Below are 20,865 nucleotides of genomic sequence, written 5' to 3' on the forward strand. Positions count from 1 at the left end.
GCTACGGCTTGCAAGAGGACGAGTCGCGGCAGACAAAGCGCGCGAGGGTAGACGACGAGGACGAATGAGCGTGGGTCGGCGGCGCATGACGAGCGAGCAAGCAAATTGTACTTCTCTGGGTACGGACCTGGCGGCGGCCACTGAGGGATGGCGCTTACGGCGTTTTGGTTCGAGGGTATCATCTAGTTGTAATTGTATGCAACGGTCGCCCGGCTGGGCCACCTCCACATCATCGTCTCTTGTCCCGTGCGTGGCCTGGCGCTTCCGTTTTCCCCTTTGACTGATACGCCAGGCATGGCGCTCAAGTCCTGAAGTGCACCTCACAAACCAAAGTACTGCGTGGTGATGAACGTCTGGCACAGCTCACTATTACTACAGCATGTCGTCTGAGACGTGCCGCCGTCCCATCTTGATACACAGGGCGATGCCATCTCCAGCATCCAGCCCTCCCAACATAAAGTGGAGTGATCTCTCTCTCTCTCTCTCTCTTGCTCGGCCGCCACAAAAAAGATGACCCAAAACCGTCTAAATCCCAAAGAACGCCATGCCATGCCCACAGAAAACATCGTACACATTGCATCCCTCCCCCCACCTTGTTATGTCCCGGCCCCCCAGGCCCAGCATCGCCCAGCCGTACCCGTCAAAGAAAGCTTTTCTACTCGTCGCCCGGGCTCCGCATGTACGCATCGATAGCCGCACTGAACGCCGCGAAAGCAATGCACCCACCGGCCGCCGCCTGCGGGCCGGCGTTGCGCGCGAGGATGCCGCCCGTGACGCAGCCGGCCGCGACGCCGTTGGTGAGGTCGTTCTTGGCGCGGAGCCCTTCGATGCCGCACTCGATGCCGGCGAAGAGGGCGCCGACCTTGCCGAAGCTGCGCGCCGTGCTGTAGGAGCGCTGGCCCATGTCCTTGAGGCCGACGCGCAGCTGCTGCTTCATCGGCAGCGAGGAGACGGGCGTCTGCGGTCCGCCGGGGGTCGCTGTGTGGAAGGGTGTGTCGTAGGACATCTATTCCGGAAAAACAAAAGGGTCAGCGTCTTGGTCCTTCGTTTCTCAAAGTGGTCCGTCGTTGACCATCTCGTGCAAGAGGCGGCGATGATGAAGCAATGAGGGGACGAGAGGTCGACGTACCGAGGCCATGAACATGCCAAAGAGACCACCCATGCCGAATCCCATGACGCCCGACATGGCGCCCTTGGCGAAGCAGTTCTCCATAAAGTTGTTCATCTGCGCGTTCAACCATGTCAGCTCCCTCTCGTGAATCGTTGCAGGCGGCGCATGTGGCCGGACGTACGGCTTTGACATTGGGGTCGTCTCCACTGATGCCGCCGGCGGGGGGCTGCGCGCCGGCGCCGGCTCCTGTTCCGGGGAAGTTCATGTTTTGAAGAATGCAGTGGGCTCGCAATTCGGACGTTTGGCGAAGACGGGTCTCGGTAGCAGTTTCGGTCGTGGAAGGGTCAAGCGTTCGTGGCGGGCATGTGCTGCAACGTTGAAGCAAGTCGAATCTCGGCCCAGCTCCTGCGAGTCCCGTCTTCCCCAATTCTGCCGCGACTCACCGCCCAAAATTTCTCGCGGCGGCGACCCCGGCCGTTGGCCCCCCTGCCCGTCATGTGGGTCGGATCACTTGGCAGAGCCGGTACTGTGCCTCAGCAAGTCAATCATTTCGTATGCCTTGTGGAGGGACCTTCAGACGTTCCCCACTTCACTCGGTGCTTGACGACCCCCCAGCTTCAAAATCATGTCATTTTTTTATGACTGTTGTGTCCTATACCTGAGATGTTGCTCCCCCCTGCCATGTGTGCAGCCCCTTTTTTGCAGAGCACCCCTGAACCCACCCCCCCCCCCCCCCCCCAGAGTCAACTGATACTGCCACAGCCAACAGCTTCCGTCCTGGCTTGTACTCTGTACAGTTTCACTTCGCCAGGAGACGACATGAAGATGGTCAGACGATAGTTCCACAAGCCTCCCTCGATAAGGAAAACTCTTTGGTCTGACTCGGGAAGCAATAACATGTACTGAAACAAGAGCTCGTGTTGCTGGTCCTCCTCATTCCCTTCGCATTCAAACGTCCACGCCGTCTACCGCTACCGAAGGAAGAGGTCTCCAACGCCGTTTCGTAGAGCCCTTGTCCGATCGACGTGATCGAGGCCCAGATAGTCATCATCGCCACTCGCAATTGACCATAGCTCGTCGTCTGTAATGGATTCATCAGCACTGCGTCCGTGGGGAAAAAAAGGGCTTTGCACACGTGTTCCCGACGTACCGTCCTCCAGATAATGGGGTTTAGAGAAGTGCGTTCTCCTGATCAGGGCAATCTTGATCTTCTCAAAGCTCTTGCCCTTCAAGCCCGTACGCTTCTCTAGCCTCTTCTTCGTATCTGCAAACTTCTCGCCCTACGCCATTGTCAGCTACTGGATCGAGTTGTCGACTGTCAACGTGCAAGCGCTCGTACCTCAATTAGCAGAAATTTGAACGGCACACCATGGGCCCTGTTAGGTTCGCCCTGGAAGTGGAACACGGAGATAGTGTTTGTGTCGTCCACGTGGACTTCATCTTCCGGCACGCGCTCCGCGTACAGGTTGGTGTAGTCGTTGAGGCTGATGACAGGGTAGTCGCGCTTGAGCTCCCGGTAGAACTTGTGCTGGCTCGCCTCGTACACCCGAATTCGACCGCTCTCGGCTTCGTCAGTCAGATCTGCCCTCTTAATGAGCGCCTGGATGAGGTCCTCAATGATGCCATTCTTGGCAACCAAGAGGTCCAGGTGGTCCTGCTGGCTTGTTAGTGCCGCCTAAAGACTCTCATCCCACACATGCAACTTGCCTCTTTCGTAATGCCCTCTGTGAGCCACGTGATCTTAATGTTCTTCTTGGTGTCCAGCTCCGCAAGGCTGATGTCCAGGACTTCGAAATAGAATGCATCCGTTCTTTGGCTGGCATTCAGGTTGCCGAATCCGGTGGGGTTTAAGATCGACTGAAGCGTCTGGTTGCTGCCACGCTTCACGGCGCTCTTGGGGTTACCTGTAGTCACGTTGACTGTCCAGAGTCGGAGGTGTGTTGGTTCCCACTCCAACTGCGCCGCAACTCGTTCCGTCAACACATCGTAGCTGATCTTCGAGTTAAGAACCAGCTCGAAAGGCGGGAACTGCGCCGCGTCACATTTCGTGGGATGCGCGTGGAACTTGACAGTTTTCTTGTGATGCAAGAAGTCGTAGTATTCCCGAGCATCCTCGACGCGATCAGACTTTCGCGTGCTGCTGCACTGTCAATTATGGCCTTTCACGGAATCCTTCTTTCACTTACGCTTCTTCAGACACCTGCTTCTCATTGAGGTGCAGACGCTTCTCGAGAATGTTCCTTTCGCTCTTGCGCTCCGCGCTCCGCTGGAAACACAAAACATCGCCGTCTTGCAACTCAGCCGCCTTCAGCGACTGCTTCGGCTTCAAACTTTCGATCATGGTAGGTTTGATTTCCTGGCAAAAATGTTAGCATCTGGAGCAGAAAAAAAAGCAAGAATCCCTGTCCGTGTACTGACCTCGTATAGAGAGATTTTCTCGTCAGACGGCAACTTTTCTCCCCAACCCATCTTCTTCAAGATCAAAGGCACGAGCTCCTCCACCTTCTTCTCCTTGCTGATGTACACATGACCAACGCCACGAAGGGTCTGCGACTCGATATCGAAGTACTTGAGGAAGAGCAAGATCAAGTCGTTCTTGACGACAATGCCATTCTGTTGGGGTTCGTGGGTGGGCCAAATAGCCTTGCCGTCGGGAGCCGTTTCTTCCGCGACTTCAGCCCAGAGTCGGAGAGCCTGGTCCCTGTGCGCCTGTGCTCGCTGGAAAACCTCCTCCACCGTAGGGTCGAGGTCCATGATTGGTTGATCTGGACGAATTGTCTTGTTTTGCCGGTTGACCATAACCCAGCAGCGGATCTTGCGAGGGTCCTGCTGCATGTCTTCAGCGATGGTGGCCGTGAGCTCCTCCATAGTCATCGTCCGAAGAACTCGGTAAAACTTGGGCGTCGAAGCATCCTCCACTTCGGGGTCAAAGTTGGTTAGATCTGTGCCGCCGTGCTGCTTGAAAGTTTCGTTTGTGATGACCTTAACACCAATATAGAGATGCTCTTCCATGCGCTCCTTCCTCCTGGCTTCCCGCAAGGCAGTCTCTTCTTCAATTCTCGACTTTAGATGAGTGGGAATGTCGTCCGAGGTGACGGGGCGCAGGATCTTATCCAGGCGTGTTTGGCGAATGTACACCAGCATGTACGCACTGTTTTGACGCATGATCGGCGCCTTCTTTTGGAGCGGTGCTCGCAGCAAAGAGCCGTTGGGAAGTCGATACTCGCCACCAAAGTTCTCCTCAAGCACCTCGCGCATCGTCGCTTTCGTAACCTTGTCATCATCATACTTGTAGAACCACCCATCCTTCTCGGGCTTCAGGAAGGCGTAGTAATGTCCGGCGTTGAGGTCACCGCTGTGCACCAGCACGCCGTGCAGTTGGTAAGTCCAAGGCTCGGATTTGTCGGCACCCTCAATCAGGAATGGGGCGGCGTCAAACTCCTCCGGGAATTCGTATCGATCGTTGATCTTCATCATCATGTCTCGTTGAATGTCGTACTCGAATCTTTTCAGCTGCAGGTGCAGCACATCGGGGAAGCTGGTGAAAATAACGCCCTTGTTGGCGTCTTGGAGCTTGAACTCGTCGCCCGCATAGTACTGATTCTCGCCATCCATCTTCTCGACTTGGATGTAGTCCTGGAAACTCTCGATGAGGTTCTTGTTGCCGCTCACGTTGAGCTGGATATCCCAGAAATCCTCGATACGGCTGGATTCGTAGTCGACGTTGACGCAGGAGATGTACGTCTTGATTTTGCCACTGAACATGTCAGGCAGCACCTTTTCAGCTGGCGTGCCCTTCATCTTCTCTTCCATGCGTTCCATGAGCTTGCGCGACAGTTCTTGAACATCCTGCTGTTCAAAGATGTGTCTCGTTTCCCACCCAAAAGACTTGGTAAGCTCATTCGTGCCTACTGCCGTTTCTGACGTCTGGAGCTGATAGAACAGACGCTGAATTGTGTAAGCACTGTTGCTCAAGCTATCTTCCTGCTGTGTAGGAATTCCGTAGATGGCCTGTTGATCGAGTTAGCGCACGGTGCGATAAGAAAGCTATTTTGTTGAGCCTCACGGTGCGGAAAGCGTTTGTGAAGTAGAGGGACTGGAGAAGCGAGTTGAGATAACAGGTGGCTCCCTGGTTCTTCAAGCCAACATAGCCCGTTTCCTTCTTTGAATCGTAGTTGAGAAAGGTATGCCACAGCACGCCCGTCTCGTCCTCGACGACACGAAGATATGCGGTGATGTTGGCAGTGTCGTTCTCGCATAGTGGTCGGCTTCCGTTCTCGTACGGTACATTAAACATTTTGCGCAGCTCGTAAAACCTCGTGAATCCCCAGTCAGCCTCTTCTTTAGTGAAGCGATGATGAGCAACGTGGTGCGTATAGAGGCTGGGATCGTTTGGGTTCGACAGGACTAGCGCAAACTGCACGCAGCAGCTCCAGTTGTCTGGAACTTCATTCGGTTCGAAGCCATGTTCGAGGTAGATGGAGCACTGGTCGACATTATTGCCAAAGGGAAAGAGAAGGATCCGCCTGTAACACATGGTTAGTCCACCGCATTCAGCACGGCGGGGCCGGCGCAACGACTTACCAAGGGTAGCCGCCGGCATGGAAGATGGGACCATGCTCGCGCTTTGGCAACCCCCTCCAGGAGGGGATCGACCATGTGTTCACGACATCTTCTAAGATGCGGGGCTCTTCAGCTAATGGTGGCAGGATCAGCTCCTTCATGGCCTCGTCTGGGTCGCATAGCAAGTTAGCATATACAGAGCGCAACGAGCGAGGACCAGCATGGCTTACGGTCGGTCGCCAGAGGCAGATCTTGCAAGTTGTCGATGTCATTGTCGTTGTCTGGGTTGATGATGGCGACAGGCTCCTTTTCGGATTCGTTCGGAATGCCGACATAGTCGTCTGTGTCCATGACCATCTCGCTGGGGGACGTAATGTCGTTGTTGTAGCTCTGTTCCGTGTTTGCGTTAGCTGTGTGCCCAAACAGAATGTGCGGCGTTCGTGACGTTGACTGGGGATGACGGCGGGGCAGGCTTGTGTGGCAGAGGCGACGACGGGAGGCCGATGACAAGGACTGAAGGAGCTCGGCAGGCCAAGAGGATGCGAGCTCTTGAACGACCGCGGTTTGCACTGGTGTCATCTTACCATGATGAAGGTCCCTGGCTTCGTTGGCGGGAGAAGGGGGAGCCAGCGGGAGCTGAGTTTTGTCGATTAAGAATGCCTGGAGGTCAAAGGTCGACGACGACTCTGGACGCCAGGTGGGACGCGAAAGACCGACCAGCCCTGCACTGTCGGGACTCGCGGGGAACTGTAGCGGTGTCGGCTACTGGTCAGGAGAGCTGCATAAGCAAAAGGCGATCCAGGTTTGAGTAACCTACGTAATGGTCTGCCAACGGCAAAGATGGTGGTTCGTGTATCTGCTAATTGGTACGAATGCAGACCTGGACTTGGGTCGTGTCGTAGGGAAGCCTAGGTGGGCAAGGTTCCGCTAATAAAGGTGAGGTAGGTACTAGGTAAGGTACCTGGGCAAGGTAGGTGGGCTAGACAGGTAGAGTAGGTTCTGATCACCTCCGCTCGGTACCTATGCCAGGTTATCGCAAAGCAGAAAATTGCAGCAAATTCTTGCAGGAGTGTCGGATCTGACAGCAACGACAGTACTCATGCGTGAGGAGCCATTAGTGTGGTGAGATGTTGTGGCTTCTTGGTTGTGCAGCAAGACCTTTTGAAGTTCTTGGGGTGGGTGGATGGGTTGCAGGTTGGCGGGCGACCGAGGGCACCTGGTCCAATCCAGAATGCGGAGAACACAAGGCAAAGGGCAATGACAATGGCAGTGGCACGTCACTCTACTGGGGGGGGGGGCGCCGAGGAGGCTTCAGAGGATCTGTCTTTGACCAAAGTGGCAGTGACTGCTGACTACCCAGTTTCGTCAGACTGCCCGTCTGTCAAGGCGCCAGTCCGCCGGTTCGCCCAGCCCTGCTTGCTGGCCTTGCCCGCCTACATGTAAAAGGTACTACTGTACCTAAGTGCCTCAGTGATGCAGCATCAAACCCCACACTGGTTTGAACTCCCACTCTGCCCTGTAGTTGTGCCGGCGGGGGGCCAGCTGCAGGGAATTGAAATTTGAGCCCAGGGATAGACTAAGATCACATGAAACCCCCTGACCGTAAGCCAGACTGGACATTTTTTCCAACGTGGAAGCTTTCCCCCAGCGCCCTAGCGAATTGACCCTGGGGTTCCCAGGAGCCAGCCGATCACATCTCGACAGCTACCCTCCCACGACCTCAGCATCCGCAACCCTCGACCACGCCCATTGCCTGGCACACCTCCCCACAGCTGGAGCTTCTCACCTGCTGGTCTCGAGCCTCACCGCGACGTCCATCCTCCTCTCCCCCCCTCTCCCCCGCCATCATGAGGTCCTTCCTCCCTCTCCTGTCGATGAGCGCCGTTGCGCAGGCCCTCTACTTCTACATCGACGGCACGACCCCCAAGTGCTTCTTCGAGGAGCTTCCCAAGGACACGCTCGTTGTTGGCCACTACACTGCCGAAGAGTGGGACGACAGGATCAACAACTGGGCCAAGCACGACGGCATCAGCATCTACATCACCGTCGACGTATGTGCCACCACCCTGCCACCCGCCCTACCCCTTCCTTTCCTTGTCCCGTGTCCCCTCGACATTGGCGCTGCCTCCCGTCTCCCACGAGCCGATCATCTCTTGCCTTTCTTTGCCAGCAGCTAACCACGTCGACCGACAAACAGGAGCTCTTTGACAATGACCACCGCGTCGTCTCCCAGCGCGGTGCCGCCGCGGGCAAGTTCACCTTCTCCGCTGCCGATTCCGGCGATCACCAGCTCTGTTTCACCCCCTCGTCAACGTCGGGCCGCTCCGGCTGGCTGAGCCAGTCCTCCCACAACGGCGGCATCCGCCTGACGCTCGACCTCGCCATCGGCGAGACCTCCCAAATCGAGTCGGCCGACAAGGACAAGCTGCTAGACGTCGCCACCCGCATCAAGGACCTCAACGCTAGGCTGCAGGACATCCGTCGCGAGCAGGTCTTCCAAAGAGTACGTTTATCGCGCGGTGCACAGTGACCCGAAAAGGCGAACGAAAGAGGGAGAAGAAGAAGAAGAAGAAGAAGTATGACGGAAGGAATGCAGCTAATGCTTTTTCTAGGAACGCGAGGCCGAATTCCGCGACCAGTCCGAAGCCACCAACTCCCGTGTCGTCCGCTGGATGATCATCCAGCTGACCGTCCTCGCCGGCACCTGCGCGTGGCAGCTGTCACATCTCCGGTCCTTCTTCATCAAGCAGAAGCTCACGTGAAAGCGCCACGCACGTGTGGGAGGAGCGAGGGACGGCACAAGAGATGGGAGAAGGATCTCGACATCTTTTTACTGCGCAAAAGGCGTGGGAGTTCTGGAGGTATTCTCGCCGTCTTTGGAAGAAGTCGGCGTCGTGCATCGATGCATCTCGAGGACATCTACCTAGCTTATGACGCAAAAGACGTACTGGTTGAGGTAGCTGCCCCTAGGCATGACAGGAGAGCAGGCAGTAGGGGTTCTGTAATGAATGAGACACGCTTTCAAACTTGTTCGCCACGACGGCCAAGGAGATCCTTTCCAAAAAAGAAAAGACTGCTTGACATGCTGAATATAACTAAATGCCAAACCTAGCGTCACCAGTGAGCCGGTTGAGGCGGGACGGGCAGCAGAGCCCATGTATGAAGTCATTTCCTTATATTCTCACGTCTATCAACCAACACGAACAGCCCACCTGCTCAACCTCCACAGCCCATCTGTCCATCAGCTTCCCCAGAAGCGTGTCGTCCTCTGATGTCTGCTCCCTCCGCATCTTGCCCAAGATCACTTGGCAAGGCACGAAGCCAACTGTCTCCGTCCTCGCACTACACGGCTGGTGTTATTATGAACAGTACACGAACGTATTGCAGAATCAGCCCAATGCCATGGAGCCCCACCGACCGCCTTCGCCCGCCATGCGCCGTACTGCGCGCTGTGCATTAACAGGATGTAGTAATTTTTTTGTTTCGGCTGAAACATTCAGGCCCTCAAGGAAATAAGGTCCGGGTCCCGAAGTCGAGTTTTTTTGCATGCCAGTGATGTAGCGCAGTCTCTCCTCTTGTGAGAGAAGGATGAATGAACACCGCTACGCCAAGATAAGGAGAATGCCCGAAGAAGAAAAAGAAAAAAGTAAAAGTCGTGCCGTCGTCGACATGTTGCGGATGATCAGCTCTGATGGCGTGATCAGAACGGGAAGAAATGTCCAACGAGGCGCGGTGCAGAGGTCGTTGATGAAATCCCGTGGCATAGCAGTCAGGTGGCTCTCGCGGTGGTCCGCGGCCGCTCATGACCAGAGAAATACACCACGCATATCGACGTGCAGAAGCTGGATCAACAAGAATCCGCATGTGTATATAATCGCTTGAAAGGAGCTAGCTGGTCCCGTTCCTGGTATGGCCAAGACAACACCAAGTAAATCCGGGACACTAACCTATGGGGGAATCAGATTGTGCTGCACTTGGTTCAGTATGTTGGGTTACGCACCGCAGCAAAGGACCTTCATGAACTTCTGCATGCCGGAAGGCTGGGGCTCAGGAGAGCGTCCACTAGGCTGGGCCGGCTGGGCAGGACTCTGCTGAGGAGCAGTCTGAGGCAGATTGCGGTTGCTGTTCTGGAACTGCGCCTGCGTTGATCCGGCGGGCGTCGCCATGTCCCGGAGACCCCCGACTCCGCTGCTCCGCTGGGCGCCCAAGGCGCCGGGCGCGTTTGGCCGACCTTTGTTCATTTGTTTGATCGGCGATGGAGGCGGGGGTTGCGCGGCGTTTAAACGGCTGACCGTCAGGTTCTGCGCTTGCGCGTGAGCTGCGCTCGCGCCGCCGCGCTGACCGCTGTGGAGTTCCATCTGGGACGGCCCGGGTCGAGCGTTGGGGTTGTGCAGGTACGCGTTGTTGTGCCCCTTCGACCCGTCCCAACCTTTCCCCGAATCCTTGGAAATCTTCATCCAGTCATATTCGCCATCCTCAACCTCGCCCGTATTCTTGAGGGCTTGCGTGAAGAGCTCCCGCAGGTAGTCGTAATCAGGAGTGTCCTCGAAGCCCAGGTTTCGTACGTATGTGAGGTACTTGTTCAGTTCGTCGGGGAAGCCTTCGCACAAATCGCGAATTTGGGTCGTCTGCTTCTTCTCGCCAATCTTCTCGTACTTTTGCTTGTTGGTAGCAGCCTTCAGACCTTGCCAGGGCAGACCACCGCGGAGAAAGTACATGAAAACGTGACCGAGCGCCTCCAAGTCATCACGGCGAGACTGTTCCCTGCCAAGATGGGTGTTGATGCTCATATAACGAGCTGTACCGGAGAGTGACTTGCGTTCGCGGTAAGGAATGTGCTGCTTCGTCTTCGGGTCGCGGTACTGCTTGGCCATGCCGAAGTCGATAACATGGATGACATTTGCGGCCTTAGTGCCCGGCCTGCCGATAATGAAGTTGTCGGGCTTGATGTCACGGTAGATCAAGTTCTTCTCGTGGATCGTCTGAACCCTTGAGAGCTGCAAAAAGGGTTAGTCACGTCAGTGTTCAGTTGGCACGGCAGACATACCATCTGCTTGGCAACCATGACAACGGTCTTTATGGTGAATCTCCGACCACAGTGGTCGAACAGATCCTCAAGCGAGGGACCTAGGAGGTCAATGACAAGGATGTTGTGTAGGCCCTCCTGGCCGAAGTAGTAGACGTTGGGGATGCCCGCTAATTTACAATTAGAATACACTGCATTTCGTAGCAGGAACGACGTTTGGCAACTCACGACATCCGACAAGAATCTTGTACGTCCGGTATTCATCGCGCAACTGAGGAGCGTCACTCTTTCGAGGTTCCTGGTTTTGGTTAGTCAAGTTGGTTTGGAGGGAAAAGGGGGCTCTGAGAATCGTCAAGCGTGTTACTTACAAACTTGATGGCGACTTGCTGGTTGTTGAGGAGGTTGGTGCCTTCGAAAATAACGCCGAACGAACCCTCACCAATCTTCTTTCCCACGCGGTAGTGTACGCCGACGACGTTGCTCGAAGAGGAAGCCATCGTATCGAGAGATGGGTCCTACACGGACCGTTCTATCGTGTTCAGGTCCGAAATCGTGAGGCTGGTGTAATTGTGTAGCGTAGATTGATGCAGATACGACCGACAAGAGCGCAGTCTTGCGGGATAATGTCAAGTCTGAAGATAATGGGCACGTTAGCTTACTGCTTTTCATTTGTGATCATCCGCGTCGAGAGCACGGCAGGCTGGTTCAGCAAGGAAATCGATGTCGGCGAAAGAGAGCTTGGTTGAGGTTCAAGGCGAATGCAGAATTTGGCGCCTTGTCAGGCTTGCTGGTGTGCTGGGGGTGGAAGGAAGACGTTGCATGGTAACAGGCCAAGGCAGCTCGCGTGCTGCCATACGAAGATGCGGTATCCGAGAGGGAAGATGCAACGGAGATCCCGACTACACTATTGGGGGCCGTCTAAATCACTGGCGGTGAGACGTACCTGCAGGATGAGTGTAGTGATATCCAGAGTGTCGAATTCGTCGTCGGAATCGGGGGGGTCGAAATCGAGTTTGAAGGCGAAGGCGTGTTGTCGTGCCTAGTCACCGACACTAGAATCTTGGGCCAGGGGCAAGGGAGAGCGAAGGGGATGGTACCCGGTGGTGTGGGAGGACGCAATTGCAGCTGCACGCTCAGATGCAATGGAAGACGCAGACGCAGCAAGCAGCTCTGACTCGGTGAAGAGGTTGTCGTCCAGAGGCGAAGATGGACGAGCAGGACCGAGGAGAGACGTCAGGAGGGCCACGATGGCGTGGTGTGGAGGAGAGGACGGACGGGGATGGGATGGGGAGGAGGGTGAGAGAGGCGACGGTCGGGGTTGGAGGGCGAAAAGAGAGAGAGAGCGAGAGGGAAAGGGCGAAGCACAAGCACAGCCAGGTACCTACGAACCGGACACAAACGGACCTGTGCACGGGCGCTGTAGGCAGGTACCTTAGGTACCTCAAGTAGGGACCATAGGCTCTGGAACTGGCAGCGGACAGGCACGGCAGGCAGAGACAAAGGTATGGCAAGGCAAGGTAAGGTACCTGAGCAGTGGACCAGGGGACGTGGACGGGGAAACGGGACGGTCGAGGGAACTGGGACTGGGGTTCGGCCGGTGGATCTGGCCCAACGCTGGCCAGGTAAGCCACTGGTTCGCTCGTGAAGCAGGCGAGCGGGCCTGAGGCTCCCAAGTCAGGTCTCCTTCTCCAGTCAGGTCGCCTGCAGCTGGGGGACCTCACCAGGTCACCTTCCATTTTCCGCTCAGTGCGAGGCGGGTACCGCCAGTTTCCTTCTGACACCGCCTGTGCAGGCCACACAGGGTCACCTTGGTTGTTGTTGGCGCCCGTGCTCCGAGAGGGGGGCGGGGGGTCGGAGGCGCTGTGGCCACTATTAGCACCCCGACGGGCAGCCACTTGGGGGGGGCAACTAGCCACTGGAATGTGCGGGCCCACGACTCGTAATGGCCATGTGAACTCCTGCCTTAGGCCCCATGTACATCGCGCTGCCCGCAATCTCCTACCAATCTCGCATGTACCGGGGCAAGACTCTTCTTTGGGGCTCACCCGCCAACGTTGTCAACCTAATTTTCGTCCGACTCGATCAAGCCAAATTTCTTGGACCCCTCCGCATTGCTCGCTCAGGGTCCGGTCATCTCGACTTCCACCAGGCCCCGAAAATCTCCATCTCACTACAGTCCTTCTCTACGACTTCACGTACCAGTTGCCCCGCCCGGTCGATCCTCTTCGTTGCTTCGCTTCGATACACTGGCACGTAGATGGAGACGCCGACCTCGGAAAACGACATTACCTCGTCAAACTCCTGGTCCTGAGCTCGGCGGAGGCTAGACCCATCTCGTGAAGGCCAGGCCAGCCCCCGGCCTATCAAGCCGCACTAGAACACGCCTCGCCTTTTCTGGCAGACAGCCGAGTGCCCCTGGAAATTGGCCCGAAGCGAGTGTCCATTGGCACAGTCCATGGGCACAGTCGCTCGTTGGTCGCTGTGGAGTGGAGGACGTCAATCAAAGAAGCCTTCGTCATTCTATGGACACACGAGAGAGTTCATCGGCGGTTGAGAGACGCGGCGGTGAAGTTAAGAAGACATTGATCATGAAAGGTGCGAAGATCGTGAAGCCACATCGTTGTCTCTGATGGTGCCGAAGCCGAAATCCAAAGCCACGGCACGCTTGTGTCTACTCAGCAATGCTGCTGAAGGACGACATGTCAGTGCGTCTAGATTCCTGGCCATTGAGCCTCAAAAGACGCCCTCATCAGGACCGCTATACCACCCTCGAACCTCCTGAATATGACTGGTGACCCGGCCCGTTCGCCATGGTTTTGATCTCGTCAGTCTAGGAAACTCACTTCCGGGGGTCTGGGTTCAGATGTCGAGCTTCAGAGGTCACTTTCCAAGAAACAGCTGTCTGGTATTTGGTGAGACTCATAGTGGATGTGTTTGAGGTTCCTCGCAGGTATATACACGTATATTTAATATGGAGGTCTACCTCGGACTACACTCAAGTCTCACAACGCCCACTCCCTGCCTTACCTGACCTGGAGCTCAAGGTGCACCTACGTCGACACCTCCAAACCACCACAACCTAGCGACTACGCCCCTCTATCAACCACGATCCCACCAACGCCAATGTGACGCGACTACCACTGCCCCCAATGGCAACCGCGATACCCTCCATAGCCTGCATAGGCATAATCGGCCGTGAAGTGCGTGCATCTATTCTCTCTCCCACCTGGCCCCCTTGCCACCTCTGTGCTCCCAGCTAACAGCCTTGTCCTTCGTCCAGAACAACCCCCTCCATGTCTCCATCTTCCCCTCCTTCAACCCGCAGACCAATACTCTCGCCCCCCTTCGCACGCCACTCCAGTTCTCTCTTCTCCTCTCCTCGACCCTCGATGTCTTTGAACTCCGCGCTCGCCACGCTGCAGGCACTGGCACTGGCCTCTCTGGCGACTTCGGCCTCCTTCACGCCGTCGACGAGCGCCTCGCCGCGTACGGCTTCGAGACGAACACGGGCGTCAAAATTGTCGTCGTAGTCGATATGCGCGGGCGGAGCGTCGACGGCAGCGTCTTTGGTGGTGATCGGAAGTCTGGCACGGGCACAGGGACGGGGTCCGCGGGCGGTGGTGTCGGGTTGAGGGATGGGGAGTTGAAGGTCGTGTTCCGCGCGGTGCAGAGCGCGTACGTACGGCTCGTGCAGAACCCATTCTTCGAGCCGGACGAGGTCATGGGCAAGGGAGGAAAGAGGATCACGAGCCGCAAGTTCGACGGGGAGATACGCCGCATCGGCGAGGGTTGGACGCCGGGCGTTACAAGCTTGTGATGCATCGGCTCGTTTCGATGATGGAGTCCGTCTGAAGACGGTCAATCCAGGTCACACGGTTGGATTCATGGCGACGGCGTTACGGAATGCTTCATATTGGACGGTCATCGCCTGGTGGCTACCTACTGTCTAGAGTCTGGTGTTTAAAGGTTCCATGTCTAAAAACATCACATGTGGAAAATGGTCAACTATTTCCTCCATCTCTCCAGGTTCTTCATCGCCTCAACCCTCAGTCCCTGAAGACCAGCCGGTTCTTCAAGCTCCACAGAGGGGCCCATGGTCGCATCATTTCTCGACCTGGCAGCCTCATTTATATTGACCCTCAGCGGCGTCGACGGCGCTCCCTTCTCCCAGTGTCTTGCGTCTGCTGGAAGCGGCCGCCACCAGTCTCCTGCCCGGGCGTGCCATTGGGCGCTACACATCTCCCACAGCCGGCTTGCTGCTCGTTTGTATGCAAACCTTTCATCCTCGCCAGTGAAGGCGCTGGTGTTGCCAAAGTCTACCTTCTTAGCCTTCTCCTTTGCATCGTTCAAGCCAAAGTCGGAATCTTGGTCCGGATCGTATTTGGAGGTCGACGAAGCCGTGTCGTAGAAGGATATGTTCGGACGGAACGGAGAGGAGCTATCTTGATACACTTCGGCAATAGTCTCGCTGTGGATAGCATCGGCGTCCACCACTGGGTTTCCGTCCGCGTCCTTGCGACCTAACGCCCTCGTATCAGGGAAGAATAGTTCGTCCGGCCCTCTGGCCGCGCGGACGACGAGTTTACACTTTGCTTCATACAAAGCATCTAGGAGAGTGATAAAACGACGTGCCTCGTTCTTCTGCAGGACTGTCAAGACGGGAATATTGTCGATGATAAACGTATGGTAAGTCGAGGCCATGGTGATGTAGTCAGCTGGACCGAAGGCCTCGACAAGTTTCGCAAAGTCCCAGTATACTCTGCCATCGCCTTGATGGGGGATCAAAATCGTTCGCCCGTAGACTACCAGTGATGCAGGGCTCCAGTCTCCAACACTCGGTTGTGTACATATTCCCCGCCAGGCAACCTCGCCGTCCGTCGGAAGAAAGTATTTTGCGGGCTTCCCGAATCCTGTAGTATGCTCCTGATTTTCGACCTCGCCGAGTATACCGGCGTCTTGGAGGGGGCTTGCAGCCCCAATGTTGTCGAGGTCGCCGCGCTCAAGTACTGGTTGAGGCGCTTTTGTAATGTCCGTAGGTTTCTCTTCACGACGTCGCCAATCAGTAGCCCCCTCCATGTGCCAAAAGTCACATCGCGCTTTGAGCACTTCCAGGAAGGCTGCGAAGTCGCTTGACTGTCCAAAGAGCTCACCCCGCCCGCGAGCCGTTTGACTGGTGAAGAAGCTCCTAACAAAACCTCCTGTTGGCGGAGGAGTATACTCGACGCCAATGGCTTTCTGTAGTTCCTCTGGTACGCGATTCGACGACGCAACCAACACGCCACCCAGCTGGAAGAAAGCAATGAATAAATGGCTCAAAATCTTACTCGCAGCCCGGTCGGGCAGCTGAAATTCGTCGAGGAACAGAATCGGCGATTCCTCGACAAGTTTCTTGGCCAACCATAAGAGCGAATACTCCTGGTCGCCACCTTTCAGCTGTGGATGAGATCGCCTGAATCCTTCGAGTTGGGAGAAGGAATAAAGCATAAAGGTGTTGAAGTGCCATCTCTTTTTCCGATGGGTGGGTAGACCTTCGTAGAGCATGTCAATCAAGAGACTCTTGCCCCGGCCTACTTCTCCAGCAAGAAAGAGGCCTTTTGGTGAGTCGATTTCGAGGGCAGCTTGATGATTCGTCAGGACCCTGATTAATGCCAAGTTGTTGTTTCCCTCGGGTGCTGTAAACAGACGTTTGAATAACGGATTCCTCCATATTGGGTGGCTCTTCACAGCAAGAGTCGGCTCTTCATCCTCCGGTTTTGACGTGATTTCTGTTATCTGCTTCAGGCGTTGTCGGTATTCGGCGGATGGTGTGTAGTCCTTGAGACGGCCGTAGACCTTCTGGAGGTGCTTGGCCAAGCGATGCTGCGAAGGATCTGGGGAGTAGACACCTGTGGCAACCAAGGCCTGGTACTTGATCAATGGGTCTGTAATAGTAACCGAGGTGGATAAATGTCTCCTAGCCGCCTGAATCATGGCCCGAGAGGGTCGTATGCAAGGACTCATCCTAAAACATGTCTGGGCAATGAGACCTCGGCTGGGAAAATATTTGTTCGAGTCTTATGCCGAAGCAGATGTGTATGAACCTGGCCGATGAGCTATCAGTCGTTTTATGACCTCAAGAGCGCCCAGATCCGGTGGCGAACCGCTGCGGTTCTGATGGAGCCTATGTTGGTTGAGGTTCCATGTGAACAAGAAGGCAGAGACGTATCGAGTAAGTGAGTAGCCGACTTGCGCCCGGGTCCGAAATCCGTATTTGCTGGGAGCGAACCTGTTTACTGAAGCAAGTCTAACGGTATTTAAAGATAAGACTTGAATAGCCCACAAATGGCACTAAATCAGTATGGAATTTGAAGCCATCGTCACCGTGACAGTGTGAGCTCTTGAAACCGTTTGGTGGTGTTTGGCAATCTATGGTGACGTTCACGACTTAACGGGATTACATAAGACAGGGTCCGTCAATAGTGCGGGGCCCAGCCATGGAGCGTTACTCAACGAGGCTGTGAAATGGTCGACCGTCACGGGCACATGTATGAACTGCAGCGATAACTGATGGTCATTTATGAGTCAATACTCCTGACGTTCTGACACAACATCGCTTGTCAATGTCAATCAATATTTTGCTGCTGTGCAACTTGAAAAGATGCGTTGGAAAAGGGGAGCATCCCAACTTCGTACCACGAGGGTCCAGTCGACGGCGTGTAGGCGTACGATTGTGCACGATCCGAGCAAAAAAACGTTCACTATTACACTAAAGGTACCTTACCTAGGTATGCTTGCGTAGTCATATCAGGGGGCATTTAGCAGATGAAGAAGTTACGCGAGTATGCGTTCTCTAGCGAATTCAACAACCATTGATAGAATCCACCATGTCTACAAGTATTGGCTTCTTTTACATTTACCTTTTTTCTACATCTAGATCTATGAGGCAGCCTGTGCTAGCTCATTCTTAACCCATCCTACCAACCCGCCCTTCGCAATAATTGCTTGCAGATTCTCAGGGAACTCTCCAACCTTCTCCTCCCAGCGTTCGCCGCCCTCACCCTCCTGCACCTCAATCTTGCTCCGGGTAATATCCCAGGTCAGGGTCCAGCCTGTACGCCGGGTAGGGATCTTGTCTTTTCCGAAGGTAGTGCGAAGACGCTCCACCAAACGTGGCAACTCTAGACAAGGCAGCGCATTGTTGATGCCGTTCCGGACAAAAATGTTGGAGAAGCTGCCCGCCAGAACAAGCGGGATATGCTTCGCCAGAAGGGCTGTCGCGGCTTGCTCTCTCGATGAGCCACACCCAAAGTTGAAACCGGACACGAGGATATCGTTGGGCTTGATAATTGTCCTGAACTCCGGGTCATAGTTCTCCATGCAGACTCGTGCCATGTCTTCCGTCGTCATGTCGTCCTGATATGTGTATTTTCCGGCATAAATGTTGTCGGTGTCCAGGTTGTCAGCATCAGCAATGTTAATATCTCCGGAGATCTTCGTGGGGAAGCCTGGTAGGATCTTCGTGACTGCTTGGGCAGCACCATCGCCGACAGGAGCAGTCGTCTCGACCCTTTCGATGAAAGACTCGAGCTGTTCGAGGACATTGCCGAGCTCGTTCTCGATGGTCGCAGGTTCTCCAGTGCCGTAACCGTGCTGCACGCCCGTATAATCCTCTGGCACCTTGTAAACGCCAGGGCCGGAAAGAACGCCGCTCAGGGTGCTCGCAGCAACAACCTCGGGGCTACTGAGGTACGCGTGCGCGACTTGATATGGTTAGTATTCTTGATGCCACAAACGAAGTTGATTGAAAAGGAGAACTCACGCCGCGAACCGAGTCGGCCCTTGAAGTTGCGATTTGATGCAGAAACACCTGTCTCGCCATCCTCGAGCAAGCCCGTGCCCTACATTTTAATATTTAGCATAGAGTCCCCATAAGAATTCATACAGCGAAGCAGTGGCGACTTACCAGTCCGATACACGGGCCACATGAGGGCGGAAGCACCGTTGCTCCGGCCTCGACCAAGGTCTGCCAGCTGCCCTCATCCTCAGCAATAGCCTGCTCTCTGGCTGAAGCTGCTGCAATGTACAGCTTGACGCCATCTGCAATCTTGGGGATCTTCCCATCATTTGCCTTGGCAGCATTCTGAAACACCTGGGCCGCAGCCTTGAGATCCGAGCTTCGCGAGTTGGTGCAGCTCACAATGTATCCCTTGTCAACCTTGATGTTCTCTTTGGCGAGGTCATGGAGCGGTGTTGAGATTTTGACCGAGTTAGGACCAGAGATATAAGGCGAAAGAGTAGAGAGGTCCAGGTAGAGCTTCTTCGCATACTGCGCTCCGGGATCGGCTCGGAGAGGGTTGGCAAAGAGTTCGTCAACCATTTCGTGCGTGATCCGCTGTCGAGTCGTGCGTTCCTCTAGCATTGCTGCCTCCGTGGCCTTGTATCGGAGCCAACGCTGTAGTGTCGTATCGATGGGAAACTATAAAATGACCAGTTAGCCGGGCTCATAGAGATGCAGTGTAGCTTGAGCAGGTGCCATACCATTGCGGATGTTGCGGACCACTCAGTCGACATGTTGCTGATTGTCAGCCTGTCGTCCATTGGGATGCTGGCCATGGTTTCCTCGGACCCCGTAAACTCAACGCTGTGGTTCAGCACATCCAATGGGAAGAGTCCACAGAGCGCAATGATGACATCTTTTCCGCGGACACCAGGGGGCAGTGTGCCCAGCAGGTTCACCTGCACGACTGGGGGACACTGGAACCAACTCTTGCCGGTAGCAAAGATTCCAGCCGCGTCGGTCCTGACCAAGGCCACTCCCAAGCTTCCTAGAGCTCCGTACATGTTGCTGTGGCTGTCGGAGCCAACGCACAGGGTTCCGGGCCACACGAAAAGCTCTTCAACCTACGCAACCGTCAGCAAACCCAAGAGTCGTTGGCATTCATCTCATGCAGCGGGGCTCACCATAATCTGGTGGCCAATGCCATGACCCGCAGGGAAAAAGTTGACTCCATGCTTCTTCGCAAATTCCTGGATCTGCTCGTACTTCTTCACGTTGCTAGGGCTCTTGTTCTGTACGTCGTGATCAAGTGCAAAAACAAGCTGGGATGGGTCCTTGATCTTGGTGGCACCCGTGGACATGAACCTCATGGCCACAGGCCAGGTGTTGTCATGCGTGAGGCATCTGTGAGGTTGAATTTGGACGTAGTCGCCGCTTCGAACGACCTTTCCGTCTGGAAGGTTGACAGAGTAGCGTTGAAGGATCTTCTCCGTCAGCGTTTGCGGCGCTGTTGTCTTCTCGGAGGCAAGATTCGGCAGGCTTGACCCTTGAAAGTTCGTATGAGAGGTGGACGCCGTTGTTGAGGCATAGCGCAACGTGGGCTGGCTGAATTGGGAACGGCCGAGGCTTCGGCGAAGGCTCGTGTGAACGAGCGATCGAGCCCAAGGGGCAGTCATGGCGACCTGTGCAGAGAAATCAGTGTCTGCCAGATGTGATATCGTTCCAAGTCCAAGTTCAGGAGCCATAAAACCTACCGCTCTTGCTCTGTAAGACATGTTACGCTCGTTTCAGCGCAAAGCGCATGCCTTAGACAATCAGTGTTGACGAAGATATCGATAGAATAAAAGTGACTAAAACGCAGCAATGACCAAAGGCCGACTTGCCATTGGAGCAGTCACACTCGGGTATGCAAAACACGGGGCCGATGTCGGCACACCCCAGAACGTTTGCCTGGCCCGGCTGAACAGAGATCAATTCAGTAATGCATGTGCCGGGGTCTATGGACCCCCGTGCCAGATGCTTTACCAGGGCACATTAGGTAAGCAGAAGATACGCTGATGACTAAGAACCACAGCAGCAGGATGTGGGTCAAGGTAGTTGTCGTGGCAGACTCCCAAGACTCCCAAGACCAGAAAGTCGGCGTCAGGCAGGCCCCACTTGTTCCTGCTCGTCTTGTTGATGCAGGGTGAAGTGTTAGCGTGGGAGGAGCTGGTCCAAGCTTGGCGACTCCAGTAACCGTCAGTGTTTTTTGAACGAGACCCAATCGATCTATGCCCTTCCAAGGTTCGTCACGCTGGACATTGTCTGCCAACACCGCTCTGCATCTTTCCATCACCTTTGCTAGCTGTTCCGCATCCTGAGCCTCCTCGACCGCAGCCCAGCATTGCCTGGCCCTGCCTGTTGTCATTG

The 20,865-nt window shown here is 55.2% G+C and overlaps 8 protein-coding genes across 8 annotated transcripts in view; 3 read left to right on the forward strand and 5 right to left on the reverse strand.

Moving 5' to 3' along the window:
- The window catches only part of VDAG_08533 (pre-mRNA-processing protein), a gene marked incomplete at both ends in the record, with an annotated part of 2,316 nt that extends 1,848 nt beyond the window's left edge, over positions 1-468 (forward strand). The window contains one exon of the mRNA XM_009652842.1: positions 421-468. Coding sequence (XP_009651137.1) covers positions 421-468 — 48 coding nt within the window. The remainder of the gene's footprint in view (positions 1-420) is intronic.
- Positions 469-655: 187 nt separating this feature from the next.
- VDAG_08534 (mitochondrial import inner membrane translocase subunit tim-22) lies at positions 656-1,376 on the reverse strand (the record flags this gene model as incomplete). The annotated part of the gene is made up of 3 exons (XM_009652843.1): positions 656-1,006; positions 1,130-1,225; positions 1,293-1,376. The coding sequence occupies 3 exons, from the start codon at positions 1,374-1,376 to the stop codon at positions 656-658; spliced, it is 531 nt and encodes a 176-aa protein (XP_009651138.1).
- A 706-nt stretch (positions 1,377-2,082) lies between these two features.
- VDAG_08535 (ubiquitin carboxyl-terminal hydrolase) lies at positions 2,083-6,261 on the reverse strand (the record flags this gene model as incomplete). The annotated part of the gene is made up of 10 exons (XM_009652844.1): positions 2,083-2,192; positions 2,262-2,391; positions 2,451-2,772; positions 2,808-3,248; positions 3,298-3,467; positions 3,530-5,122; positions 5,178-5,637; positions 5,696-5,843; positions 5,905-6,064; positions 6,259-6,261. 10 exons carry the CDS (start codon positions 6,259-6,261, stop codon positions 2,083-2,085), a joined length of 3,537 nt encoding a protein of 1,178 aa, XP_009651139.1.
- A 1,260-nt stretch (positions 6,262-7,521) lies between these two features.
- Positions 7,522-8,436, forward strand: VDAG_08536 (transmembrane emp24 domain-containing protein; the record flags this gene model as incomplete). The annotated part of the gene is made up of 3 exons (XM_009652845.1): positions 7,522-7,725; positions 7,872-8,177; positions 8,287-8,436. The coding sequence occupies 3 exons, from the start codon at positions 7,522-7,524 to the stop codon at positions 8,434-8,436; spliced, it is 660 nt and encodes a 219-aa protein (XP_009651140.1).
- Positions 8,437-8,828: 392 nt separating this feature from the next.
- On the reverse strand, positions 8,829-11,966 carry VDAG_08537 (casein kinase I). Its single transcript, XM_009652846.1, has 6 exons — positions 11,644-11,966; positions 11,069-11,332; positions 10,929-10,998; positions 10,722-10,870; positions 9,678-10,671; positions 8,829-9,621 (listed from the first exon to the last, which is right to left on the reverse strand). The coding sequence occupies exons 2-6, from the start codon at positions 11,195-11,197 to the stop codon at positions 9,617-9,619; spliced, it is 1,347 nt and encodes a 448-aa protein (XP_009651141.1). The 5' UTR covers positions 11,198-11,332; positions 11,644-11,966; the 3' UTR covers positions 8,829-9,616.
- Positions 11,967-13,849: 1,883 nt separating this feature from the next.
- VDAG_08538 (uncharacterized protein) lies at positions 13,850-14,517 on the forward strand (the record flags this gene model as incomplete). Its single annotated transcript, XM_009652847.1, has 2 exons — positions 13,850-13,900; positions 13,981-14,517. 2 exons carry the CDS (start codon positions 13,850-13,852, stop codon positions 14,515-14,517), a joined length of 588 nt encoding a protein of 195 aa, XP_009651142.1.
- Positions 14,518-14,705: 188 nt separating this feature from the next.
- On the reverse strand, positions 14,706-16,670 carry VDAG_08539 (lactation elevated protein; the record flags this gene model as incomplete). Its single annotated transcript, XM_009652848.1, has 1 exon — positions 14,706-16,670. One exon carries the CDS (start codon positions 16,668-16,670, stop codon positions 14,706-14,708), a length of 1,965 nt encoding a protein of 654 aa, XP_009651143.1.
- Positions 16,671-17,568: 898 nt separating this feature from the next.
- On the reverse strand, positions 17,569-20,231 carry VDAG_08540 (homoaconitase; the record flags this gene model as incomplete). Its single annotated transcript, XM_009652849.1, has 6 exons — positions 17,569-18,439; positions 18,499-18,577; positions 18,643-19,155; positions 19,218-19,580; positions 19,641-20,138; positions 20,211-20,231. The coding sequence occupies 6 exons, from the start codon at positions 20,229-20,231 to the stop codon at positions 17,616-17,618; spliced, it is 2,298 nt and encodes a 765-aa protein (XP_009651144.1). The 3' UTR covers positions 17,569-17,615.
- Positions 20,232-20,865: the final 634 nt, after the last annotated feature.

The sequence above is a fragment of the Verticillium dahliae genome, genomic scaffold, assembly GCF_000150675.1.
Source record: "Verticillium dahliae VdLs.17 supercont1.21 genomic scaffold, whole genome shotgun sequence".
In the NCBI taxonomy this organism is placed as follows: Eukaryota; Fungi; Ascomycota; class Sordariomycetes; order Glomerellales; family Plectosphaerellaceae; genus Verticillium; species Verticillium dahliae.

Bases quoted from the DNA above. Each gene is read 5' to 3' on its own strand.
- VDAG_08537 (XM_009652846.1), bottom strand. From the start codon at position 11,197: ATGGCTTCCTCTTCGAGCAACGTCGTCGGCGTACACTACCGCGTGGGA. The intron at 10,999-11,068 runs GTAAGTAACACG...AACCAAAACCAG, and splicing joins AGCAAGTCGCCATCAAGTTT to GAACCTCGAAAGAGTGACGC. The intron at 10,871-10,928 runs GTGAGTTGCCAA...ATTGTAAATTAG, and splicing joins CAAGATTCTTGTCGGATGTC to CGGGCATCCCCAACGTCTAC.